The sequence below is a fragment of the Stylophora pistillata genome, chromosome 9, assembly GCF_964205215.1.
Source record: "Stylophora pistillata chromosome 9, jaStyPist1.2, whole genome shotgun sequence".
Lineage (NCBI taxonomy): Eukaryota > Metazoa > Cnidaria > Anthozoa > Scleractinia > Pocilloporidae > Stylophora > Stylophora pistillata.
Window position 1 is genome coordinate 8,779,446 of NC_142527.1, and position 23,255 is coordinate 8,802,700.

The 23,255-nt window shown below is 38.3% G+C and overlaps 3 protein-coding genes and 1 long non-coding RNA gene across 8 annotated transcripts in view; 3 read left to right on the top strand and 1 right to left on the bottom strand.

Annotated features, from left to right (window-relative positions):
• Positions 1–2,326: 2,326 nt before the first annotated feature.
• LOC111340683 (protein tolkin) lies at positions 2,327–8,003 on the top strand. 3 transcript variants are annotated; one of them, XM_022947569.2, is made up of 7 exons: positions 2,327–2,537; positions 3,063–3,191; positions 4,305–4,703; positions 5,164–5,181; positions 5,822–6,028; positions 6,532–6,678; positions 7,055–8,003. In XM_022947569.2, the coding sequence occupies exons 2-7, from the start codon at positions 3,125–3,127 to the stop codon at positions 7,408–7,410; spliced, it is 1,194 nt and encodes a 397-aa protein (XP_022803304.2). In that variant the 5' UTR covers positions 2,327–2,537; positions 3,063–3,124; the 3' UTR covers positions 7,411–8,003. The 3 variants fall into 3 exon arrangements, with proteins under 3 accessions (XP_022803304.2, XP_088590074.1, XP_088590073.1); XM_088733948.1 differs by lacking the exon at positions 2,327–2,537 and adding an exon at positions 2,701–2,929 and having other exon boundaries at positions 7,139–8,003; XM_088733947.1 differs by lacking the exon at positions 2,327–2,537 and adding an exon at positions 2,704–2,929.
• On the bottom strand, positions 7,748–23,009 carry LOC111340682 (tolloid-like protein 2). Of its 3 annotated transcripts, none has more exons than XM_088733954.1 (10): positions 22,806–23,009; positions 20,628–20,693; positions 19,971–20,022; positions 16,678–17,052; positions 15,190–15,210; positions 13,791–13,988; positions 12,250–12,423; positions 9,623–9,883; positions 8,730–8,950; positions 7,748–8,396 (listed from the first exon to the last, which is right to left on the bottom strand). In XM_088733954.1, the coding sequence occupies exons 3-9, from the start codon at positions 19,987–19,989 to the stop codon at positions 8,742–8,744; spliced, it is 1,257 nt and encodes a 418-aa protein (XP_088590080.1). In that variant the 5' UTR covers positions 19,990–20,022; positions 20,628–20,693; positions 22,806–23,009; the 3' UTR covers positions 7,748–8,396; positions 8,730–8,741. The 3 variants fall into 3 exon arrangements, with proteins under 3 accessions (XP_088590080.1, XP_088590078.1, XP_088590079.1); XM_088733952.1 differs by having other exon boundaries at positions 19,971–20,000; positions 22,806–23,008; XM_088733953.1 differs by lacking the exon at positions 22,806–23,009 and having other exon boundaries at positions 8,730–8,815; positions 8,849–8,950; positions 19,971–20,000; positions 20,628–20,682.
• Positions 15,598–21,502, top strand: LOC111340684 (uncharacterized). The gene is made up of 2 exons (XR_015991927.1): positions 15,598–15,956; positions 16,669–21,502. It is a non-coding gene; the product is annotated as an uncharacterized LOC111340684 (long non-coding RNA).
• Positions 23,010–23,052: 43 nt separating the features above from the next.
• LOC148723088 (uncharacterized) overlaps positions 23,053–23,255 on the top strand; it is a 33,179-nt gene continuing 32,976 nt past the window's right edge. Inside the window, exon 1 of the mRNA XM_088733946.1 lies at positions 23,053–23,255. This exon is cut by the window's right edge and continues 62 nt beyond it. The gene's annotated coding sequence lies outside the window, so the exon portion shown is untranslated.

Genomic DNA, 23,255 nt, shown 5'->3' on the forward strand with positions numbered 1-23,255 from the left:
GTTTTGTTCGTTAAGGTGGTTGTGGAATGCGTCATTTTCGTCTTGTCGAACGGCGGTGAATGTGTCGTCAACGTAACGTAACCAAAGCGGCAAGTCGAAAGGGCGCGTTCCTCGATGTTCTGCATCACAATTTCTGCTATAACAACAGAAACTGGAGACCCCATGGCAGTGCCGGTAACAGTTACAGTTACACGGCACTGTTGTTATAGCAGAAATTGTGATGCAGAACATCGAGGAACGCGCCCTTTCGACTTGCCGACAAACGATACCGCTTTGGTTACGTTACGTTGACGACACATTCACCGCCGTTCGACAAGACGAAATTGACGCATTCCACAACCACCTTAACGAACAAAACACTGACATACAGTTTACCAGAGAAGTCGAAGAAAATGGCAAACTTCCTTTTCTAGACTGCCTGGTAAGCCACAACGACAACTCATTACGAACGACAGTTTACAGGAAACCGACACACACCGACAGATTACTAGACGAGTCATCCTACAACCATCACACAAAGCCACAACTATCAGAACTCTAACACGACGCGCACAACTAGTATGTGACTCGACAGACAGCTTATCCGACGAGAACAAATACCTTCACCATGTTTTTACGAAGAACAACTACAACAACGACTTCATTCGACGAAACACTCACCGACCCACTACCACTACCGAAACAAACGACACCGCAACCCCTACGACTACAGCAACCATACCGTACCTAAAAGGCATGTCTGAAAACATCTCGCGCATCTTACTACCCTTCAATATCCGCGTCGCCTACAAACCCATCACCACACTACGTCAGTTACTAACCAACGTTAAAGACAAAGACGAACCGAGGAACAGACAGGGAACGATTTATAAGATCAATTGTTCCGACTGCCAAGCCTCCTACATCGGTGAGACTGGCAGAAACCTCACAACAAGACTGACTGAACACAGACGCGCGACGAGGAAAGGTGATGTCAGCAATCACATTGCTGAACACCATCGACTTACCAACCACAACATTGATTGGGACTCTACGCAATGCCTAACCTACAGCACTGACTATTTTCAACGACTGACTCTGGAAAGCTGGTTTACTAACTTAGAACAGACTCCCCTAAACAGATGTCAACAACTACCCGCCCCATACAAACGACTCATTCACGACATAAACATCACAAACGACCGAAAAAGAACGACCTAACTTTACCGACAGATCGAAACAGACCAATCACGACCGACTTACGTCACTTGAGTCTTACAGCCAATAACATCACGGCAAAACCAACCGATCATTTCACACGAACTGGAATAAGAACATTCTACTGACAACAATCATTCACTTGACTCTGATGACGACTTCCGCACAGGTTGTCAAAACGTCAGTCACTACCACCGACAACAGTCCTTCTCAGGACTACACTCACCCGGACGATCAGACTACACCTTCACATGTTACCCCCGGGTTCAAACCATTTACATTATTACCTTTATTGTTATTGAAAATGAATAAATATTTTATTTTCAGGATAAATATGCCAAGTGTCTAATTCATGCTCAAGGTGTGAATGACATGTGAAGCGTTGATTATCTGAGCTAAAACAGCATTTTTGTGATACCCCCAGGTAATGAGCCGTGTTTTGCATTTCTGAATACTTCTTTAGAGACTATTTTTTTCAAACGAGCCTGGCTGCTTTCACGTCATAAAATAAAACTCATCCCGGAGGGCATCTGTCCACTCTCGCTAGGCTCCTAAATGATCTTAGCTATCGCAGTGACTTTTTCAGTTAAAAGAAAACCATTACTCTGAACATAAACTGAACGACTGGATATAAATATTAAAATAAGCTTTCTTCATTTGTAACGAATGCATCCGCTAATTCTCCTCAATTTTATTCCTTTTTTTTTTTTACTGATGTTATTGTAAGAAGACTGTCACACGATTAGCTTACGGATTTGTGTTTCACGAAACACAATTTCAATCATTTGTGTGTCATTTGTAACATGAATTTTAAAAGCTCATACTGAATTATACATTGGCAAGTTTATAAATAGACAGATTTCTAAATATATATATATTTTCTGGTGAACGGACCAAAAACTGATTTTTTAGCGGACATTTCTTAAGCGATTTCTCTCTGAGGATAGTGGCACGGATAAACTGTCGAACGTCCCACGAGTTTCCGTTAATCTATTAATAGTGTCGGAGAACAGCTCTAAAGAGAATGATTAATCACAATAGTTCATCCGATGTTATTTGGAAGGAGCAAAGTAAATCTTGAATGATCTGCACCGAAAAGAAAATTTTTTTCCAGGATCACAAAATTGGTTGTCTGTTGCTGTTAATTATAGGCAAGTTCCAAAGAATAAAAAAAATTACTATTGAAAATTTTAAAACGGAGCTAGTGAAGGAGTTGATAAATAATTGAAGAAATCCATTTTGTCACGTGGAAAACTCTCGCCTGGTGAAACCGGAATACACAAAAGTAGATTGATCGAGTTGACACTTTGTAAAAGTTCATCGAGTTTCGTGTAATGATGGTAAGTTTCTTTCTGTAGGGAGAACTGTTTCACTGATACAATTTTTCCTTCTGCGCCTTTTTCTTTTCCTTTCAAGCTGCAAGTCTCTCTTAATTAAGCCATCTTACATACCGCCTGAAAGTGATGTTAATTCTCCAAAGCTCCTTGGCCCCGAGCGCTATTTGACGTAATATATTCACGAAGAAAAGGGTCGAACCAAGTGATGTTTACTGAGTAAAACTTTAAACCCAGGAAAAAAACGCAACACAGGGAACAAAATGCTCAAGGGTAGCCAGTGATTCGAGAAAACTCGAATGAAAAGAAAGGAAGTCCAACTTTAGCAGCTTTCAATTGTTTACAAATGCAAATGTATTTGTTGAACCAATGCTGGTTGAACCAATGCTGGAAATCAGGTATGATTATATGGGACTTATTTCGCTTCGCTTGGAGATTTAAAATGGTCCCTTGGTTAAGTTGACCTAAAAAGCTTGAAAGTCTCTCTCCTTTATCTTTTTTTTATTCGTAGTATCCTATTTTCCTTTTTAGAAGATGACATAAAGCTCGTGAAGGACAATGACAGAGAAGGATTCAAATTAGACCAATCACTCATGAATTTCGTCTACTCCGTGATCTGTTTTGCTGTGGTGTTTACATGGCACTTCACAGATAGTCGAGGTATTTATTACTGTTCCTGCCTCCTTAGATAATCTAACGCCAGGTTTCTTTCATTTCCTAACAAACGGATCTGATCTTGACTATGAATTCGCTTCACATCAATTAAATAGGGCATTCATGTCCGACTGGCTATTAATTTTTGCAGAAAATATTGAAAATATTTTTCGGCATTTTTAGGTCTGGTTTAGACTTTTTAAGTAAGAAATTGCCGGATTTCAGACCATTGCAACTATAAGTTATCAACGAAACAAGTAAATTGCTGAAAAAATTCAACGTTTTACAAAATTTACATCTCCGGTGTTGTGAAAATAAACTTTAAAACAAAGGAGACGGAAAATTAGTATCATCAGCGTGCTCAAATAAACAAATCCTCATTTTGCTCAGCTTGCGTTAATGACGCTACATGAGAAGTGATGCAGGTTTTATCAACCCCGCTAAATTTTCACGTACTTCAGATTATGATTCGAGATACATAACAATTTTCCTTAGAATTCAAATATCACGTTTGACAGTTTAGTTGTTATTTCTATATCCTTTATTGTAAGAGCACAGCCTTACTTAAAATCTTAGCTTTCAGCCTACTGCAATTGACTAAATCAGTGAAAAATATTTCAAATTCAACGAGATATTTGCTTGACTCTTAAGAGATTCCTCTTTATCTGAAGTGTAAAGCTAATCATAGGCTTGGATATCAGGCTTGACTTTATCTCTCCTGTTTTGAGAGACAAGCAAAAATCCAGCCGATTTGCGTTCGCTCCTTATATACGGTGTACAACTTACGTAGTTTGCATCCGCCAAAGTAGTTACGGACAATGATATCTTATCGTTGAGATACCACTCATTCTTTGTCGCCTGGGGGAAAGGATAAGGGGATTTTGTTTGTTTCACCGTGATATTTATTTTATTCCCTCGATGGTGCTGTTGTATTATGAATGATCTCCCCCACTGGAGGTTAATATTCTGTAGTCCCCCTCCCTTTTATAATCTGTTAGCGACGACTTATTCACTCTCTGTTCTCTCTGAGAACAAGGTGGTCTTCCCACCAAAATCCTCTGACCCCGTGGTAAATAATGACTGGTCCATTATCTTTCTATTCACCGTTCTTATTTACAGGATGCCACATAAACATAACCAGTCTTAATGGAACAATAAGCATTTCCTCCCTTCCCACGAAGCAAACGAACACTACAGGTTACACCTGCAAGTGGAACATTCAGCTGTCGACAGTCGACGCACCCCGCCATGTTGAACTGAGTTTCACTTCATTTGACATCGCTGGAGTCATGCCAGAGTGTTCCAGTGGAAATTATATTGAATTATTACTCGGTTGCCATAAATATAAGTCTATCGGTAAATTTTGCGGCCAGCTATCTATGCCTATAGTGTATTCGTTTGATCACTGTCTCCAAATAAGGCTTTTCGTCGCATCTGATGTCCGGTTTGAGAGAAGCAGTCTGCCAGGTGGTTTGCCCTACTTTACGGCTGTTTTCACCCAACGCTTACTAACAAGAGGCAAGTAATTCATAAAGCCGTAAGGTTTGATGCACCTTTGTGTACACCTCTTTCCAGCTCAGAGAGAAGTGAGATATAGTGCTATGATACGAACTGAATAGTTAGCAATTACTTTAAGCCATAACTTAAGGTGACTGGAAACAGTCCGAGACACCGACCGACTGTACTCAAAGAACTCAAGAAACAACTTTCTTTGGTTCGCAGATAAAGGATTAAAGTTTGAAATATTTGGCGTGGTATGGCAGCGTAAGCCCTAATCTCAAGAAAGAAAATGCTGAAATTGTGAGAAAATCTATCGAGGATGGCTGTGCCAATGTATAGGCGTACACTTACTGCTAATTAGCCCCCTGATTATATGAGATTTTTCATATAACATTTTAGATAATTATGTAATTCTTACTTGATTAAATGACGCCGATAAAAGTTATTAAAATTTGCCGCCATCTTTCCTCTTTCTCAGCCTTGTCGCAGAATTATTGTAAGTATAATTATTCATAACCTTGTTTAGCTTTTAACCTCAATGTCAAATTGAAGGCATTAATTATCATTCTGAGTTCACTGATGATGCTCTTAATAGAGCAATACCATCACGACTACAGAAAATGATTCCTTGCTCAGTATAGCCTTAGAAAATCTCCAAGAATATTTCAATGGATAATGACAAAGAATTTTCAATTTTTGCATTTTTTCTGAGTAGTCTTAAAATTCATTCTGTGGTATTATCATTTCAAAAGAATAAACTTTTAGATTGAAATTAGCTTTGTTTCCGAGAAAAATTATGTAATTCTATATGTTTTGCTGTTCGATGTTTCTTTCTTTTTATTATTCATAGCGGAATCACCAGAGATGAAAGGAAAATCTGGAAAATAGTTCTTAATTCGCCTATTAAAGAAATATTGCAGATTTGTACTGTCCGTAGGACATCAACAGCATTTCAATTTAACCCATTTACTCTCGATCGCTGTCTTTACATATCTACATTACTACGGATCTCGTTTGATCGCTCAAAATATTTTTTTTCAAATAGGAAAATAATCACTCACTTTTTGCCGTTTTCATTTGTTGAGAACATCATGAAACTATAAAGAACTTACCTTGAACTTCTTAATTATCTTTAGACGGTTGTGGCAAGGATTATCATGCCAATGCAAGGTACGGAAATGTCTTCTCGCCGCACTGGCCTCTACCCTACCCCCGGTACGTAGATTGTGTATGGCACGTGACTACGCGGAAAGACTATCATATCAAGCTGCTCTTCTTTGACTTTGACGTCAGATCAACTAACGCTTGCTCAGAAGCCGACTTCGTAGAAGTGAGACCTGCAAGTAAGTACCTCATGGACGAATCAGTTTCTTTCTTTGGTCGTTTTTGTGCATATGCGTGCGCGTCTTTGCCTGTGTGTGTAATTTTTGTATTTTGTGTGTGCGCGTGCGTGTGTGCGTGTGTGCGTGTGCGCGTGATTGTGCCGGTGCGTGTTTTAGCCATGGAGGAGGTATTTTTTTACCGCAAGGCAAACCGTAATCCTTATTAAAACGAGGTAGATTGTAAATTTTGTGCCTGGTCATCTACAAAAATAAATGTTATCCATGCATCTTAAACGTGTGGCAGAGATTTCTCCTCAAGCAATCGAACCTCAAACCTTTGGATTTTTCCATGTGATATTCTAACAAATAGCTAAACAGAACTTATTGACGAGCTACGCCATCTCTGGGTTTATATGCGAAATTATCTAACCTGGTTTTAAAGCCTGCTGAAAGCTCTTACCCAACTAGTTGACTAGGCAAAAAAAAACTCTTCATTTCCTGATTTCTATTTTTCTTCAATCAAGGAAGGTTAGTGACAAAATCCAAACAATGTGGAAAAAAGGAACCATTTGCACTAACGATTGAAGGAGACTCAGTATTCATACAGTTTAAAAGTAATATGGTGGCAGGAAATCGGGGATTTATGGCAGGATTTGTTACCTACAATGCTGGTATGTGGATAAAAAATATAATGATTTGAGGCACTTAACATTCTCAGCCGCACACTATAAATGGTGGAAGGTTTAGTCTGGACGAGTGCCGACCGTAAAACTGGGTTGTTTACACGAATTTGCGTTCTACGCCAAATTCTCCTCACTCACTTTCAAAAATACGTACTCCTATACTTTTCAGTCTAAACTCTTTTATATTTGTCGAGATCGCGTTCGAAGCTAGCAACCTGATTTTCTACTTCAAGGTGTGACGTTAAATCTCTGCATTTAGAATATTCAGGTGTATGCAGGCCTTGAGAAACTTAACGCATCATACTGTAGCCCCTTTTAAGTGAAAACCTCATCGCTATGATATGTATTATTCGTTTCCTCACAGAGACTGCCGGCTTTCAACCTCAACTTCTAATCATGCTAGCCATAATATTTTCAACTCTCTTTATTTTTGCGGGAAAAACTTTAGTTAAGAAAATGTTAGCGAAAAGACGATTGAAAAGGAAGGGTGACCTCGTCCAATCATCACGACGTTACAGGATTAGGACTTTCACACCAACATCACTTGACCAGTCGGTGGAAGAATCTACGACAAAGGCTGACTTCTCAGGTCTGATGGGTTCCTCGGCAAGGAACCCCCCAATGAAAAATGTCACTTTTGAAAGAGCAGAAACCGAGAGCGAGCCTAGCTCAAAAAAGAGAAATAACAATGAAGATCTGGAGCAAGAAACTGTCTGCTAATTAATTACGGCCACAGTGCAGGATTTTGGTAGCCAGGGACCGGTAGTTATTTGTCGCCTTAAGAGGAGGGAGGGGGGGCGGGGGGGTTCGGGTTGTAGCACGATAAAATTTACCTGATGCCCCCCTTAGGCGTGATAGTGTTTTTATGACCCCCTCTTTGGCAGTCACCCAGTTCACCCACTGACGACTGATCCCCCTCTGTTCCCCTGACAACCATGTGATTCTCCAAAAAGACTTCTCCGACTCCTTTCCCCACGGGCGATGAATTATGTCCGTTTGTTCTTAGCATCATAATACCTTGAACGTACGCTCTACATCTGCCAAGTTCTCTAAGGACTAAAGAGCTCAGACCCCTTTATTCAGGATATTGTGACAAGTTTCTGAGCACATAATTATTACAAAACACACTAGGGTAGTAAAACCTAGTTGAATACACGACAAATAGCATTACGTAGAGCGGTATTTTTGGAAAGCTCATGTACTCCTACCAATTTAACCTAAAAGTGTAAACAGACTTTTAAAAACCTTCTCTGAAGCATGCTTTTAAAAATACTAAGCGTTTTGATTAAACTGATTTTACTTTGTAACACAAAGCGACTGACTCCATGGCCACTCACTCCTCCCTCAAAGCTCTCCTTTTGAGTTCTTGGTTAAAGAAGATGAGAGCCTAGTGGTTACCGAGTTAATTATTAGATTTCTCCTTGCTCCGTATACTACCATGGGTGGCTAATTTATCATAAAATCACCATTATTATTGTTTATAATATTTTCTCTGTTGTCGCAGTCTATTTTATAAACTGAGTATTTTTATCTTCTTTCTTTAATTAAATTCCCTCATGTTGCGTTGTTCTTCTTCAATTTTTAAACCTGATTAACCAGCAAAATGGCAAAATTATGCAAAAGATACACGGCTATCGCGATCTTCTCATTGACTTTTCTCATAACAATAGCCCCAATTATTTTAAAAGCTGTTTGAAATGGTCACACTGCAAAAAAAGAAAGAATTTAGTTTAGAATTGTTAGTACTTTGTAACGTTCTTTGATGAGAAACGAATTCCAAAGGAACTGAAGATTTCCTCGTTTTCTAAAAATAGAGCCGAGCTTTATTGGGGCCTATTCCAATATTAAAACATTTGACACAGGTCAATATTTTTTGCATGCACTGAAAAATTCGTATTATCTTGTCGAGAAGCGCAATATAGAGATTATTCTAAGAAACATACTTAAGAATACTACAAGGTTGGTATGATGGTGAAGTGAAGCTCTGATATTTGGTGTTATGGACAGATAACCCTCTCCACAAATTGGGATACACTTACTTGACGCGCTGATTACTGTGGAGGGTAGGGTGGTTGTCCAGTAGGGTAAGGAGGTGCTCCACCCGGTTGTCCAGCGGGGTACAGAGGTGCTCCACCCGGTTGTCCAGGGGGGTAAGGAGGTGCTCCACCCGGTTGTCCAGGGGGGTAAGGAGGTGCTCCACCCGGTTGTCCAGGGGGGTATGCTGCATCACCCCCAGTGAGTCCAGGGGGGTACGGTTGCCCTGAAGGAGTATTCAAACATACATTTAGGTTTTAAGGTCCCCAAATTTCCGAAGCCCAAGTTTATCATGTTCAGCACAGGTAGTGCTGTACATGCATCTCTTTAGAAAATGCACTGAAGCTTTCAAAATTTGCATACACATGAAATTAATTCACTTTTAAAGATACGATAGTACGTTCACTTCATGTAACAACATATGCTTTCCTTTACAGTGATGTTTGGGACTAACAGCTTATTAAATGGCTTCTTCTCTCCCTGTAGTTTAAATTTGAGTTAAGTTTTAGACTGGTTCTAGGTCGGGGAAATTAAGCGTTCTGTAAATTGGATTTTTTTCTGAAAAACTAAGTGAATGTTAGAGAGAAAAAAATCATTTAAGAAGTGACACTTCGACTGGGTGCTCATTTATTTACTGTTTCAAAAATCTTATTAAGATTTGGAGTGTTGATTATTTTGTGGGAAAAACCAGCAAGTTGGGAGGAAACCCTTCCTAGCAAGGCCCAGAATTAACTACAAAATCAACTTAAATTGACCCCCAGGTTCTAGGACTGAACCTGTACCACAGTTATGGGATCTAAACACTCTCAGCTCCGCAGTATTCTTTCTTCCCGATCTAGACTCGACTTTCTCTGCAGGACCTTGACAATGAGATGACAAACAGTTTCAATTAACCTACCTTGTGGGGGGTAGGGAGCTCCCGTCCCTTGATCGTAGGGGGGTGGTGCATAACTTGCTTGAGGTCCTGCAGGAGGAGGGTGAATGGCTACTTGCTGTGGTTGAGCAGAAGTATGTGCCACCGCCATCTGTCGTTGCGCCCTTTCCCTGACTCTCTTTTGGTGAAAAAATTTGTAGTAGACGAAGGCAGCAATGCCAATCACAACGGCCAGTGCAACCAAGACGCCAATCACAGTGCCAACAGTTTTAGCGCTAATTGGGGCTGTTGAAAAAAAAAAAAAAATAGAAAATGCTCTTTCTTATTTGCCTCACTTTGGGAGAAAATCACTGCAAGAACAGTTAAAAGTCAAAATAGCAACATCACAGTCTGTCAGAATCACTCTTGATCTAAGGAGGGGGACACTAGGGTCTATTAGAAACCACAAAACCGTAGAAAAAAATTATCCAAAACCGCAGAACCGCTAGGAAATTCGATCAAAACCGAAAACCGCATGCAAAACCGTAAACTGAGCAGTGACAAGCGGAGCACAGAAGAGAAACCGGAACCCAAATAGAAAAAAAGGAAAAACACATCCGATACCAAGTGTGAAAAGCCACTAGTATTTTGACGAAAACCAAAAAACCAAATGTAAAACCGAAAAACCGAAAAAACCGATCTAAAGATTAGCCAATATCGCAAAACCGAAAATCCCTGTGCTTTAAACGCCTGTAACCCAAAAACATCATTATTACCACATCACTACAAGAAAAATCGAATAAAAGTAAGTAAGGCTTATTTGGAATCACTTAGCCATATCAAATGCGCAGTCAATCCTCTGATTTTCTTATGACATATCTGACTGGCTTATATATAGCAAGTGATCTCTGGGTCTTTAAAATGGCGGCTCATCTTTGAAGGGATTAGGAGATTTTATCTCCATCCACAATACCACGCCTGTACTGTTCTTTCTTTGTTCCGATAAATGCTGAAGCTCTGTGCTCGGGCAGATGAAAAAAAATACAAAAACCGAAAAAAAAAAAAAAAAAAAACGCGCCTTTTGCTCGCCATCCTGCTCGCCATCCTGCTCGCCATCCTGCTCGCCATCCTGCTCGCCATCCTACTCGGAGGCATGTAGGCCTCTGGTCTCCTTCAGTTTGATAAGGCTAACTAGGCCAAAGAAGAACGCCTGGGGTATTTTATGCAATATGGCGGGCGTGTGAAGGGGACAAGTTATGTTTCCTTGCCTTAACCACAGAGTGATGGCCTTTATGTCGTAATTTATTAAACTTTAGTAATTGCATAAGATGAAATGTCACAGTAGAACCGTTAACTGAATACAAAATTACGAAGTTTTGCATCATATCAGTCTGATGTTGGAACTTGCTAATTGCAAAGTAATTTACTCTTTAATATTACCTCCTTTAATAGGGTTATGGACAGCCGGCAGAAATGGTCGAAAATCCAATTTTATCGGAACAAAAGCGAAAATTTACAAGAGAAACGAGTTCAAATCGCAAAAGAAATAACTCTGTTCTCCAACAATTGGCCGCCAACATCCATGCCAATGTTTTGTAAATAAATACGATTGCCGTTACGTCATGAGAAAACGATCCATGAGCAGCTGATACGATCTGATGTCTTGTGGAAAACACTGTTGAATTTGCATCTACTGAGATCTTTGACTCAGGTACGTTCAGCATGGTCTGGTAAAACGCAACGTAAAGAATCTTCTCCATATGGGTTATAGTTCCGTACAGCTTGGTTTAATACAGTGAGAACCTTAAGAACTTACAATTAACTCAATAGTACAAAAATCCAAGATGGCTGCTGAAAACCATGTGTTAAAAAGAGGAGGAACGAGGAGGACTAGTTAATAGCTAAATTCTACAATAATGCAACAATATGGAAACAGTTAATTAATAATGCAACAATATGGAAACAGTTAATTAACAATTATTCCACGAGCGCGCGTTGGATATGAGATGATAGATAGCCAACGAGGCGCGTAGCGCCGAGTTGGCTATAATCATCTCATATCCAACAAGCGCGAGTGGAATAATTGTTTTATTAAAAATGTTAAATTAAATTATTAAATTTTATTAAATTTTTAGCTCCCTTTTAATTTTAAGCTGCCACGTACGCTTGCCATATTTGGAGATTATGGTATATTGGTTGATATACCATAATGGCTTAGCCAATAAAAAGTCTTGAATTGCATTATCCAATGATCTAGTTTTTAATAAAGTAAATTATTTCATGCTAGAGAAAGTTTTGAATAAAATTTGGATAGGTCATCAAAATCAAAGTGAGCTGTCATTTCAAAACAATTTTACGATTTTACCCATATATTTCTGAATGAGAGGATTTGCAATACTGGACCTACATTTTAATGTAATAATAATTAATAATTAAAATTACTAATTTGAAACTTGCATGTCAATTTGCTTTTCTGGCAATGTCCCATTTTCAGCTTCTTGTGAAGCTTCTTCAAACTCATTAATTTTTTTGCAAAATCTTTTAAACAGCTAATAAGATAAATTATAAGTACAGGCTCAGAGCCACCTTAGTTCATAGCAAATTTGGTTGTATGAACAACCAATTTGAGGAAACTGTCTGGAGGCTTAAACAAATATGTGTGCAGCACTTACTTTTGTCATACATGACATATCCAGCAAGAAACCCTCGGTTGCTAGTAAATGTGTCAGACTTGAACCTGATCCAAATTCTCTCCTCAGATGACGTAAAGTAAAATGGGTTTACTGGACCACATTTAGACTCTTTGAGAGTGTTGGCCTTATTATATGATTCATGATCATCTCCTTCTAAAAGGGAAAAATCATAATACAACTTAAGAAAAAGTAAAATTATCCTGTCCCCTGACTTCCATGGTAGTTACAGTTTGTACCACCTTGCGACAACAATTAATGTGGACCCATATGTTTTCTTCTGATTTTTTCTTCTTGTCCATGAAAGATATTGGTCAGGTTATAATGAACATAACTAGTAGAAAAATATTCTCTGAAATATTTAATTTGGGTTTTCAAGTCACAAGTAATTTACAATACCTAGAATGTCAACAATTATAGAATTAACTTACAAATTCAAGCACTCTGCACTCTTTCTAATTATTTTGTTCATGTGAAAGAGTCAGAGGTGTGCAAGGTGCGTGCAGGCTTCCCGGTAGTGGCGATTAATGCATTGAAATAATTAAAATTCAATAAAAAGCTGAATCTTGCCCACACTTTGATTGGTTCTTGCTCATCATGCATTAGATTACCGATGCATGTATGATGTCACAATTTTACACTTTTGTATCATTAATATTTATAATAAAAAGATTTCCTGTTGCCATGAGTTTGTACAGTTAGCAAATGGTAAACACCAGAGTGTACACTACTGAGTTATGGATGCACGCGGGAGGTTGATAAGCATGAGAGAAGCATAAGAGTCACACGAGGCGACAGCCGAGGGTGACTCTAGCTTCTTGAGTGCTTAACAAACCTCTCAAGCGTATCCATAACTCTATAGTGTACACTGTGGCATTTACCATTTGTTTTACAACATAATAGACAGATACATTGTAGCAAAAGAGTTTTCTTTCATTTAACAAATCTTACATAAACAGAACAGAAAACTAGTCTTTGCATTTGCTCATGTCAGCAGCATACACCCATGGGCAAATGGTGGATGTTGAATTGACCAATTAGAGTGCACACTTTACTTTAGTTATGTTATAAAAGTAGATCACAGCAAACATCATAACGCTGTAAGAACATCAGCGACACACCCAGACCAGCTGCACCTTGTGTGTCATCTTTGGTCAAATATTGGACAGACCCATGGCAACATGGTATCTATATGTTGACTAGTTATATAACAATTATTTAATAATAATGATTTAGCAGTGGACAATCCATGAGGTAGCTCTTCCTGTCCCCTGTTACCAGGTTGAATTGGAATTTGGAGTGTTGGTTTTTGTAGAGGGAGGAACACCCTCTGGCAGAGGACTTGGAGAAAAACCCTCAGAGTAAGGACAAGATCCACCTACAAACTCAACCTGCAAATTAAGACACCATACAGGTCCCATGAATCAAACCCAGGCCACAGTGGTGGGAGGGTAAGTATTCTCACCATTGCCCCATTCCCTCTCCCCTTGTTCATCAATAAAGAGCAGTGAAATTTCTTCCACCTTTAACTTTGACTTTGTCATCTTCACACGAAAGATCATCTTCCAAATCAAAGTCCATGAAAGCTATTTTAATGCCCCTGTTGTGCCCAACCTCAATCTTCCAGTAACAGTCTTTGTTAGAAGGATAGTCTTGGGGCCAATTTGGAGAACTAATCACTCCAGATGTTGCAGTGAGAGTCTTAGTTGAGAAACATTGCCCTGTTTCATAAAAGGGAAAAAGATGTTAAAAATTAAATTAATCATTATGCAGATTATTTCCCAGGGACTTATGTGTATTGATGAAAATTTGACATGTGAAGCAATTAATTAATGTATAGATAATTAATTTATTGTTGTTGTTTACACTTGTAATCACATTTTAACAATTGTATCATTACAGACTAACAATCGTATCACAGCCAAAGGCCTTGCCTTTTCAACTCGAGCAATCCATTCATCCAAAGACAAAACTGTCCATATTTGCAGGTAAACATTAAACTGCTAAATGCTCTGTTGTTGTTCTTGGTTTTTCTTTTTTTTCTTATTTTTTTTTTTTCATGGATGACCCAAAATAATACTGGTGTAGGGGGGGGGGGGGGGGGGGGTTTCACAAAATGAAAAAATCTGGAGATTTAAAGTAAAGTAAAAGGGAATGTTCTAGTTTTCATATTTACACGGGAGGTGATCATTCGAGGGCACTACTTACAATATTACATTATTAACACTTGAACTTGCATGTCAGTGACCAAGACAGAGTTTCTCTTTACAATATCAATGCAATATAAAGCAGACAAGTGATGAGAATAATGAAAAATATTGATAAGGGGATGATTATTTGATCTGGCTAATACCAAATTCTCCAAACTTGCATCATAAGAATTGTATAGAGAAGAGTAAGGAGAACTGCTAATGAGATTTTGGGAGCAAAACCTGGTTTAAGGGGATACACATACATTTGTGTGATACAATATTTTGCATAAATAGCACTCTCTACTGCGAGGATCGTGCATCATACGTATCTAATACCGCAGTTCAAAATATATGAACTTCATATATTCATTGTATCTGATTTATCATCACGGGTTTATTACGAATCAACTTAACGGCCTGTTCCCAGTTGGCTTGTTAGCTCAATTGGTAGAGCGCTGCACTAGTATCGCCGAGGTCAGTGGTTCGAATCCCGTTGTGGCCTGATTTTTTTTCAGGTTTGATTTTCGCTATTGCATAAATAGCGCTCTCTACTGCGAGGATCGTGCATCATACGTATACATTTGTGTATTACAATTGTGCTTATGCAGTGTATAGCAAATACTACCAGGTAATTATTGATAAGGGTTTGTGTAGTATGCAAGCCGTGGAAGAGAATACAGATAGATCTGTACATAGTTTTAAGATTTTCTCGACAGCTATGACCACATACCTCCCACACCACTTTGACGTTCTGTGAATTCAACAAACAAATGGCATATGTAAGTAATACAGTTTCTGCTTTATGTAATTATGTATCTCACTAAGAACTAAGTTATGCAGTATAGCTAAGAAATGCCATTAAAGTTATAGAGAAAGGATTATAACAACTGTTTGGTGGTAGTTACTAAAACAAGGAATTACCAGGAAAGAGCTGGAATGAGCCGGAATGAGCTGGAATGATCCAGAATGAGCTGGAATGACCAAGAATGACCCAAAAATGATCCATAAAAATGATTTTCGATTGAATTTGTCTCCATACACTTGATTTTAACTTGCAAAACAAAGTCTTTATGTCCTGCCGCCATTTTTCTCACTCAGTTGGAAAAGGCTTATGGGATAGTAGCCACAGGACGCCCGATACAATATTTCACGATGGTGGCCGAGTTGAATCCTGGTGGAAAATCGTGACGTGAATGGCGCGAGTATTCGTGGATTTTATTAAGAAATGAACTGGAATTTTCGAAGTTTTTGCTGAAAATGACTACTTCAGTTGGCTTTCACATGAACTATTCTGCATTTGTTTTCAAGTTTACACCAACAACAACAACACCTCACGGTCAGCGTAAAGAGTGTGTTTGTTTAGCAAGTTAAAATCGAGTATATGGAGACAAATTCTATCGAAAATCACTTTTATGGATCATTCTTAGATCATTCTTGGTCATTTCAGCTCGTTCTGGATCATTCCAGCTCATTCCGGCTCATTCCAGCTCTTTCCAGGTAATTCCTTGTTTTAGTAACTACCACTGTTTGGTTCATCAATTTCTAAAAAGACAAATAGCATTTATAGTAAACTCTGCCAAATGGTGAAATTGAGACTACGGTATCTTCACTCCAAAAGGAATCCCTTGCCCAAAATGACATGGCATAAAGTATCTTTCATATTTTCATATTGGAGCTAATAATTATAATTTATTTTATTTGCTATGTCTGCCCTCTGGATCGTTAGTAAAATAAAAGTCTCTCAGCTCTCCAAATTTTGAATTGATCTTCCTGCATATAACCATAGAGTCTGTGCACTTTGTAAATCATAGAATTCCATTAAATAATTTCTATGACCATAATTATGTACAGGACCACCTTTTGAATGTATCCCATGAGCTAATATGACCCAGAAGTTTGTTCCACAAAGAGGAAAAAAAAAAAAAAAAACCAAGAAAGATGATGTAAATTTTCATTAGTAATTGCTCTCTCAATTATCTCTTTCACATTCAATTATTTCCCTTGACTTCCCCTGAGTCCCACTTAAATTTGATAAGTTTCCATGCTGGAAAATGATACTAAAACCAATTGCATGACCTTCCAGGTTTTCACTCTCCACGTTTTCCATGGTTATCACTGAATGCCCACCCCTAATACCATAGTTTCAGTTCTCAAGTACTGTAATTTGTCCCCTAGAAATTATTTTTCATGAATGAATTGTTCAATTTAGTAACAGTACCAGATAGAAGAAATGATGAGTAAGATGCTTGAAACCCTCTGCCTACGCCAGAGACATTTGTCTTGAACACTAAGCGCAAGCAGTTGTTTGGTGAGTGAACATCAAATGGCTTGTATCCATTTTCAGAGCAATATTTTCCAATTGAATGCCTGTTAAGTGAACATCCAATGAAAATCTCCACAGAATCATCAACGCAGTCTGGCATTTGACCCTTGACATCAAATGTTGACCATGACAGTTTTATTCGATATCCACTTCTAACTTGAATGTTATATGTGCAATCCAACAAATTTTCATAGGTTGAACCACTTGAAAATGATGGTGAGGACACTGTACCACTTAAACTTGTAAAATCTTTGTTACAGGACTGGGACTCTATGAACACAGACAAAAACAGTGAAACAGTTGTTAACAGTAACAATACAATACTATAATTAATTAATAACCAAAAAAGCATACATTAGACATAGATCTTTCAATTTTCCAGGTTTTCAGGTTTGCAGGCCATGCGGATGTGGTATTCATAGTTTTGACTATCTTAAGCCTTTTAAACTCTCAGAAGTGATGAACATGTAACTTCTCCCTATGATATCTAAACATTCTCCAGCAAACAGGTAATGAGAATACTCAAACTTATCAGGTACAAGTCGTCATCTAAATTCTTTTAACTCGTTTACAAGGAAATGTATGGCAGCTGGGCCAGAGGGGAGAGTTAACAATCAGATCTTGGGGGTTACAGGGTTAACAGTCAGAGTTAAAACCCTCCACCCCTTAGAGTGAGTAGCACGTGTACAGCTGTGGCTGCACCCCCGGGTATGGGGTGGCTATTTTAAGGTTGAGAGTGACAGTCTAGTATCTTATTTCTCCTTACAATATCACACTTGAATCATACACTAGGCACAAGATAGTGGATCTGACTTAAGAAGCTCTTTATTTGTTAAACAAATATCATTCTCCTTGTCCGTACATTAGGAAAGGTTAGGGTGTAAAAGTGTAAGTCATGGTTTTGCTTCAAGATTTCAAGGTAATCAAATAAATAAATGAATAAATGAATAAATAAATAAATGATTTAACAATGGACATCCACTGGGTGGCTATTCTTGTCCACTGTTCCAGATCGAATTGGAATTTGGAATGTTGGTTTTTGCGGAGGGAGGAAAACCGGAGGACCCGGAGAAAAACCCTCGGAGCAAGGACGAGAACCAACAACAAACTCAACCCACATGAGACGCCAGGTCCAGGAATCGAACCCGGGCCACAGTGGTGGGAGGCGAGTGCTCTCACCACTGCGCCATCCCTGCTCCCCTAATCATAGTAATATAACAAAATTCTCTGATGTAATTGGTTATCAAAAGCATGATTTGAGAACTGATGGGTCGGTGTGGATGCCTTGCCTAAAGTAGGAGAGTGCAATTCATAGGAAAGTCTTTGTATAATGCTTGTGAAACTGGATAAGCATGCACTGTTTCATTAACCCCATCTTAATTAACGGCAACACCATCCAGTGTGTCAAATACCTATAAGATCTTAGGAGTTATTATAGACAGTGACCTGAAGTGGAACTGTCATGTTGATTATAGTTTATTAAGAAAGCTTGTAAGAGGTTATGCTCCCTTAGAGTACTGCGCAGAGCCAGGGTGTGTCAATCTAACATCCTGAAGATATATCTCAGCAAAGTCCAGCCAGTTTTAGAGTATGCTGTACCTGTCTAGCAGGATTATTAATTCCTGCCCATATCTGTCCAAATCCATAGAGTGAGTCCAAAAAAGGGCGCTTGATATAATTTACCCTGAGGTTGAGTCATATTCTTATGCATTACAGCGCGGGTAAATTAGATAGGCTAGATGACAGAAGAGTAGACCTGTGCTCTGAAATAATGGCAAAAATGAAGTCCCCCAGCCCAGCTGCACCATCTGCTCCCCAGCCCACTTCTGCACGAACCTAATTACAACTTAAGGCAGAAAACACTAAAGTACTATCTCTTCCAAAACATTCAGATAAGTAGGACAAGGAGAATGGAGGACTTTTTTACATTTAAATATTTTAAATGATTCAATTGCTATTATCATTGCCATAGTCCTAAATTTTTAGTTTTTAGATAATAGTTGCCTTAATATTGTAAATTACACTCGATAATTCACTCAGGTAATTTACTGCCAGAGAGTTTAATAAACTAGCCACTGGATACCTTAAAAAGGGTTGTGTCAAAAACGAAGACCCAGAAGCGAAGACTGAAGACCGAAGACCCATGGGTCTAAAACGAAGTCCCACTGGTCTAAAATGAAGACTCTATGGTCTAAAACAAAGACCCACTAGTCTAAAACGAAGACCCTGTGGTCTAACAGCTAAGTTACTCCTATTTTTGTTGCGCATAAATTAAAATGTCATGTAAGCACACTACGTCTGAGCGCACACAACACGTGTCAAATTGTGTAACGCAGTCAAATTTCAAGGATTTTCAAGTTAGGTGTATGAAATTTCTGACCTATATCATAGCCGTGACAGTTCTATTACTGTTCTTCATTTTTACACTTACCCAATATATAATCAATTACAATTTTTCCGGGGGACATTGCATGTGCTGTATTTGAGTGTACAAGATTATTCATGTAGCTTTGCAAGTCACGCACAGATGACCTTTAAGTCCAGCCCGGCCCGGCAGATCAAGCTTCCATCAAGCGGTAGGTACAGTCACAGCATGATGCATTATTATTGAAGTCACCTCACTCTCATTTTCTCTAAAATGTAGTGTTGGTGAGGAGGAAATGTACTATACTCGTCACGAAAACATACATTTTGACACTCTTGGAATTTGAGTACTTCACACAATTTGACACGTGTTGTACTGTGTGCTAAGATGTAACGTGCTCAGACGACATTTTTATTTATGCGCTACAGGAGTGAGAAAACGTAGTTTAGTTGTATATGATTTTAGTGGGTCTTCGTTTTAGACCATAGGGTCTTCGTTTTATCTTCATTGTAGACCAGTGGGTCTTCAGTCTTCCTTTTTGGGTCTTCGTTTTTGACACATCCCTTTAAAAGATGGGTATTTTGCTGTGTATTATGAAAATGTCATTCTACATGTAATTATCGAGGTCATGCATTTTCACAAAATCACCCAATCAATAAATATTACTGAAATCAATGACCGATCCCGAAGAAATACCAATTTGCAAGTTAGTGGCAAAGACTAATAAAAGTACATGTCCATGTATGTACATGTTTGGTAAATTAATGGCTAAAAGTTTAGATGGATTTCATAACTTAGATACTTAAAATATAAAGTGTCTTACCAACAAGGCCAACATCCATTGCTAAAAACACTTGGGAAACAAAAGCAAAAATTTGTTCATGAGATAAATAATTTAATATTTTGATCTAAACTTTTATGAGCCAGTATAATGTTGAGATGTAGGGTAAAAAACTACCAAAAAGTGTTTAATAGAATAAGAAAGATGGGAGCTTCCATGGAAAGAAATAGAGGAAAAAAGGTTGTTTCTGTCTTTTTCACAAAAATTCATCAGATTCTGCGCTCAGTGGTCGTCTTGGAGTGCGGAATCCAAAGTTCTGAGGTTTCTAAAAATTTTTTAATCGTTTCTGGGATTTTCAAGGTTAAAATATCATTGAAACTGACGTTTTGACCATTTTTACTGGTCTTCCTCAGGTTGTTTAAATGTTGTCAGTGTGGCGGTAAACAATCCGCCATATTGACACGTCGGTTTTAAAGATATTTTAACCTCGGAAAATCCCAGAAACGATTAAAAAAAATTTATTTTTTACAAAAAATGAGAGGTGAAAGTTTCAGGAATACGATTGTGAGGTTTCGTTACTCATGAGGACTCAGCATTTTTTCTCTATCCCACACTAGTGACAAATGCATACTGCCTTGCACGTAAATGTAGACATTAGCTATACATTTTGTTTGAATAAATTGATGAAATATAAAATACCTGTTAGTATTTGAAAAAATATTCTGGCCATATTTCATATATCAGCTTGCACCATACAACCCGGAACTGCAGATTGAAAGAAGAATGTTAAATTCTGATACTAAAATTTTTCATTGGTTATAACTACAAAACGGTTGTATAATCAAAAAAGAAAGAAAAAATACTTTGATCATAAAGGGCAACGCATAGGCAGTATCAGAGTTAACTGAATAGAGATTCGCTTCTCCCATTTGAAATCCATGAATCAGTTCCAAGATGACTAACGGTAAAAATAATATATAGGACGCAAAACTCAATTTTCTTTTTTTTTTAATTTTTTTTTTTTTTTTTGGGTTTAGGTGACCTGAATCACGAATTAGTCGCTAGTAAAAACATAATGTAATGAAAGGAAAAGGGTGGCTGGCGGTCGCTTTATGTGGTATCTCAAGGCCTAATACTTGGAAGACTAAGAAGGAGACATTTTTACCAGAGGATACGATGGAGTTTTTGAACATTTGCATAAAAATGTCATGAAAATGATATTCAGTTAACGCAAATGTTCATCTCGCTTTAATCGTAGATCACATGACAACAAGCATTTGCGCTTGAAAAGCCTATGAAAATAAAAATTTTGTCTGCAAAACTTTTTGCGTTTAGAAGCATCCATCAGTACAAGATATATATTTAAAGGTATATATTCAAGGTATTTATAATAGACGCCAAAAGGTGTCGAATAACTGACGATCTCTCAATTTTAACTGTAGACGGCTGGTCTTAATTGTAGCTGCTTTGATAGCTCCCAATGTATGGTTAATAATTATTTAAGGTAGAGTATTAATTTGTAATAGGTCAGAGCTTTTTACAATTGAACTATTAAACTAATTGGAAATATTGCATTTGTTTAATCTTCTGCAATGATTCCGGCTGGAAAAGCGTGCAGGCCTAATGGTCATGGCGCCCTAGACATGATAGGTGTGTAAATGGGTGGAGGCGAATTTAAAACTGGGAGAAACCATGTGATAGACTAGCATCCCCTTCAGGGGGAAGGGAAAGTAGAACTATTTCGTCGCTTAGGCCGTATGGGCTACTGGCCTGACGCAGACTTATTTTAATTCTAATACGTGCATCTCCCTGAACAGAGCCGGTGTTTTTTTGTTTCGGGACCCTCAGCGAAAATTTTCGTATTAAATTATTTCATTCACTTGGGAATTTACCAGTAACTTTTAATCATCAATGTTATTAATTATTTATTTATTTACTTTTCTTTATTTTTTTTTTTAATTTTTTATTTTACGGTCATTCCGGGAATTCCGGGTATTCCAAGTATTCCGGTTCCGGTTCCGGTTACAGATTCCAGCATTCCATATTTTTCAAACTACCTCCTTCAGCCGATACTTGTGACTCTTGAAATTCATTTCATGCGTGACAAATGTGTCACGAGATATTTAAACCTCACGAAGCGAGGTCCATGACTCTTTTTTAATCGAATTCTAACTTTTACCAGAATTCGTAACTTTCATAGGCCTCAAAAGGCTAGTTTACATTCGTACATGTACATCGATACGAAAGAGTGCTCGTCTTCAGCCGCTAACTGTCAAGTGACGTTTGCTTTCTGAGTTTGTTTACAATTAAGGTCTCGGCATGTGTTGCGTGAATGCTGTGTCAATATCGTAATATATAATAACTCGCGTATACCGCTGCAAGTCTGTAGTATTACCTTTTCGAAAGTTTTTAAGGTTGAAAATGGGTGGCGTTTTCACGATTTAAACTATAATTTTCACCGATAATTGCAAATAAGCTTAAATCGCGCTTTTATCATTTGCTCAGATGAAGGGTTAACCGTCGGAACTTCAGATTTTACACGTACGAACTCTTAAGGTGGCCAATGTACATTATCTGCTCAATCGATAACGCAAGTCGTATCTTGTAATACTACCCAACGAAGCAGCACCACTTTGACATATCGAAAGCAAACCGCTGATGGTAAAGAAATATGTGCCCTTAATCAAAGAATTCAATACAGAGCTTGCTAAAACGCGCTGTTTGGTACTGTTAAGAATTGTCTCGGCTTTAACAACAAATGGCTCTTGATTACAAAAAATTCGATAGAAATGAGGCTTTGAAATATTAAAATTACTCAAACTCACAGCGGTGGACTTACGCACGTACGAACTTATTTCAAAACAAACTCGATTTTACCTTTAAAGTGATGGCTGATTGTCAGGCAGCTCACTAACAAAATAGTTGCAACGCTGTTTGAAGAGATCGTCTACCTTTCCTCTTACTGTGGATGTCGAACGCTCAGACTGACAACAAGTACCGATCATGCTTACATGCAAAATAGCGTCTGCTTTCGTAAGAGCAAGGAGCGCTTGGGATCGAATCACGTAAATGTAAAATACATTGTTATTATATGACATATAAGGGTATGAGGGTAAGAAATACGTAAATATTTGGTCGAGCATCGGCTCTCTGACGTAAGGAGTTCTGGGTGCACGTACATTTTACCAACACGTCAGGGTCTCTTTCAAGAGGTGGTGTCACGTAAATTATACCATCATGCCAAGTGTATTGCGAGGATCAGAGGGAGGAATGGGGTGTAACGTAGTGTAGATGCATGATCGAGCATCACTCCAGATCTGCTCTCCA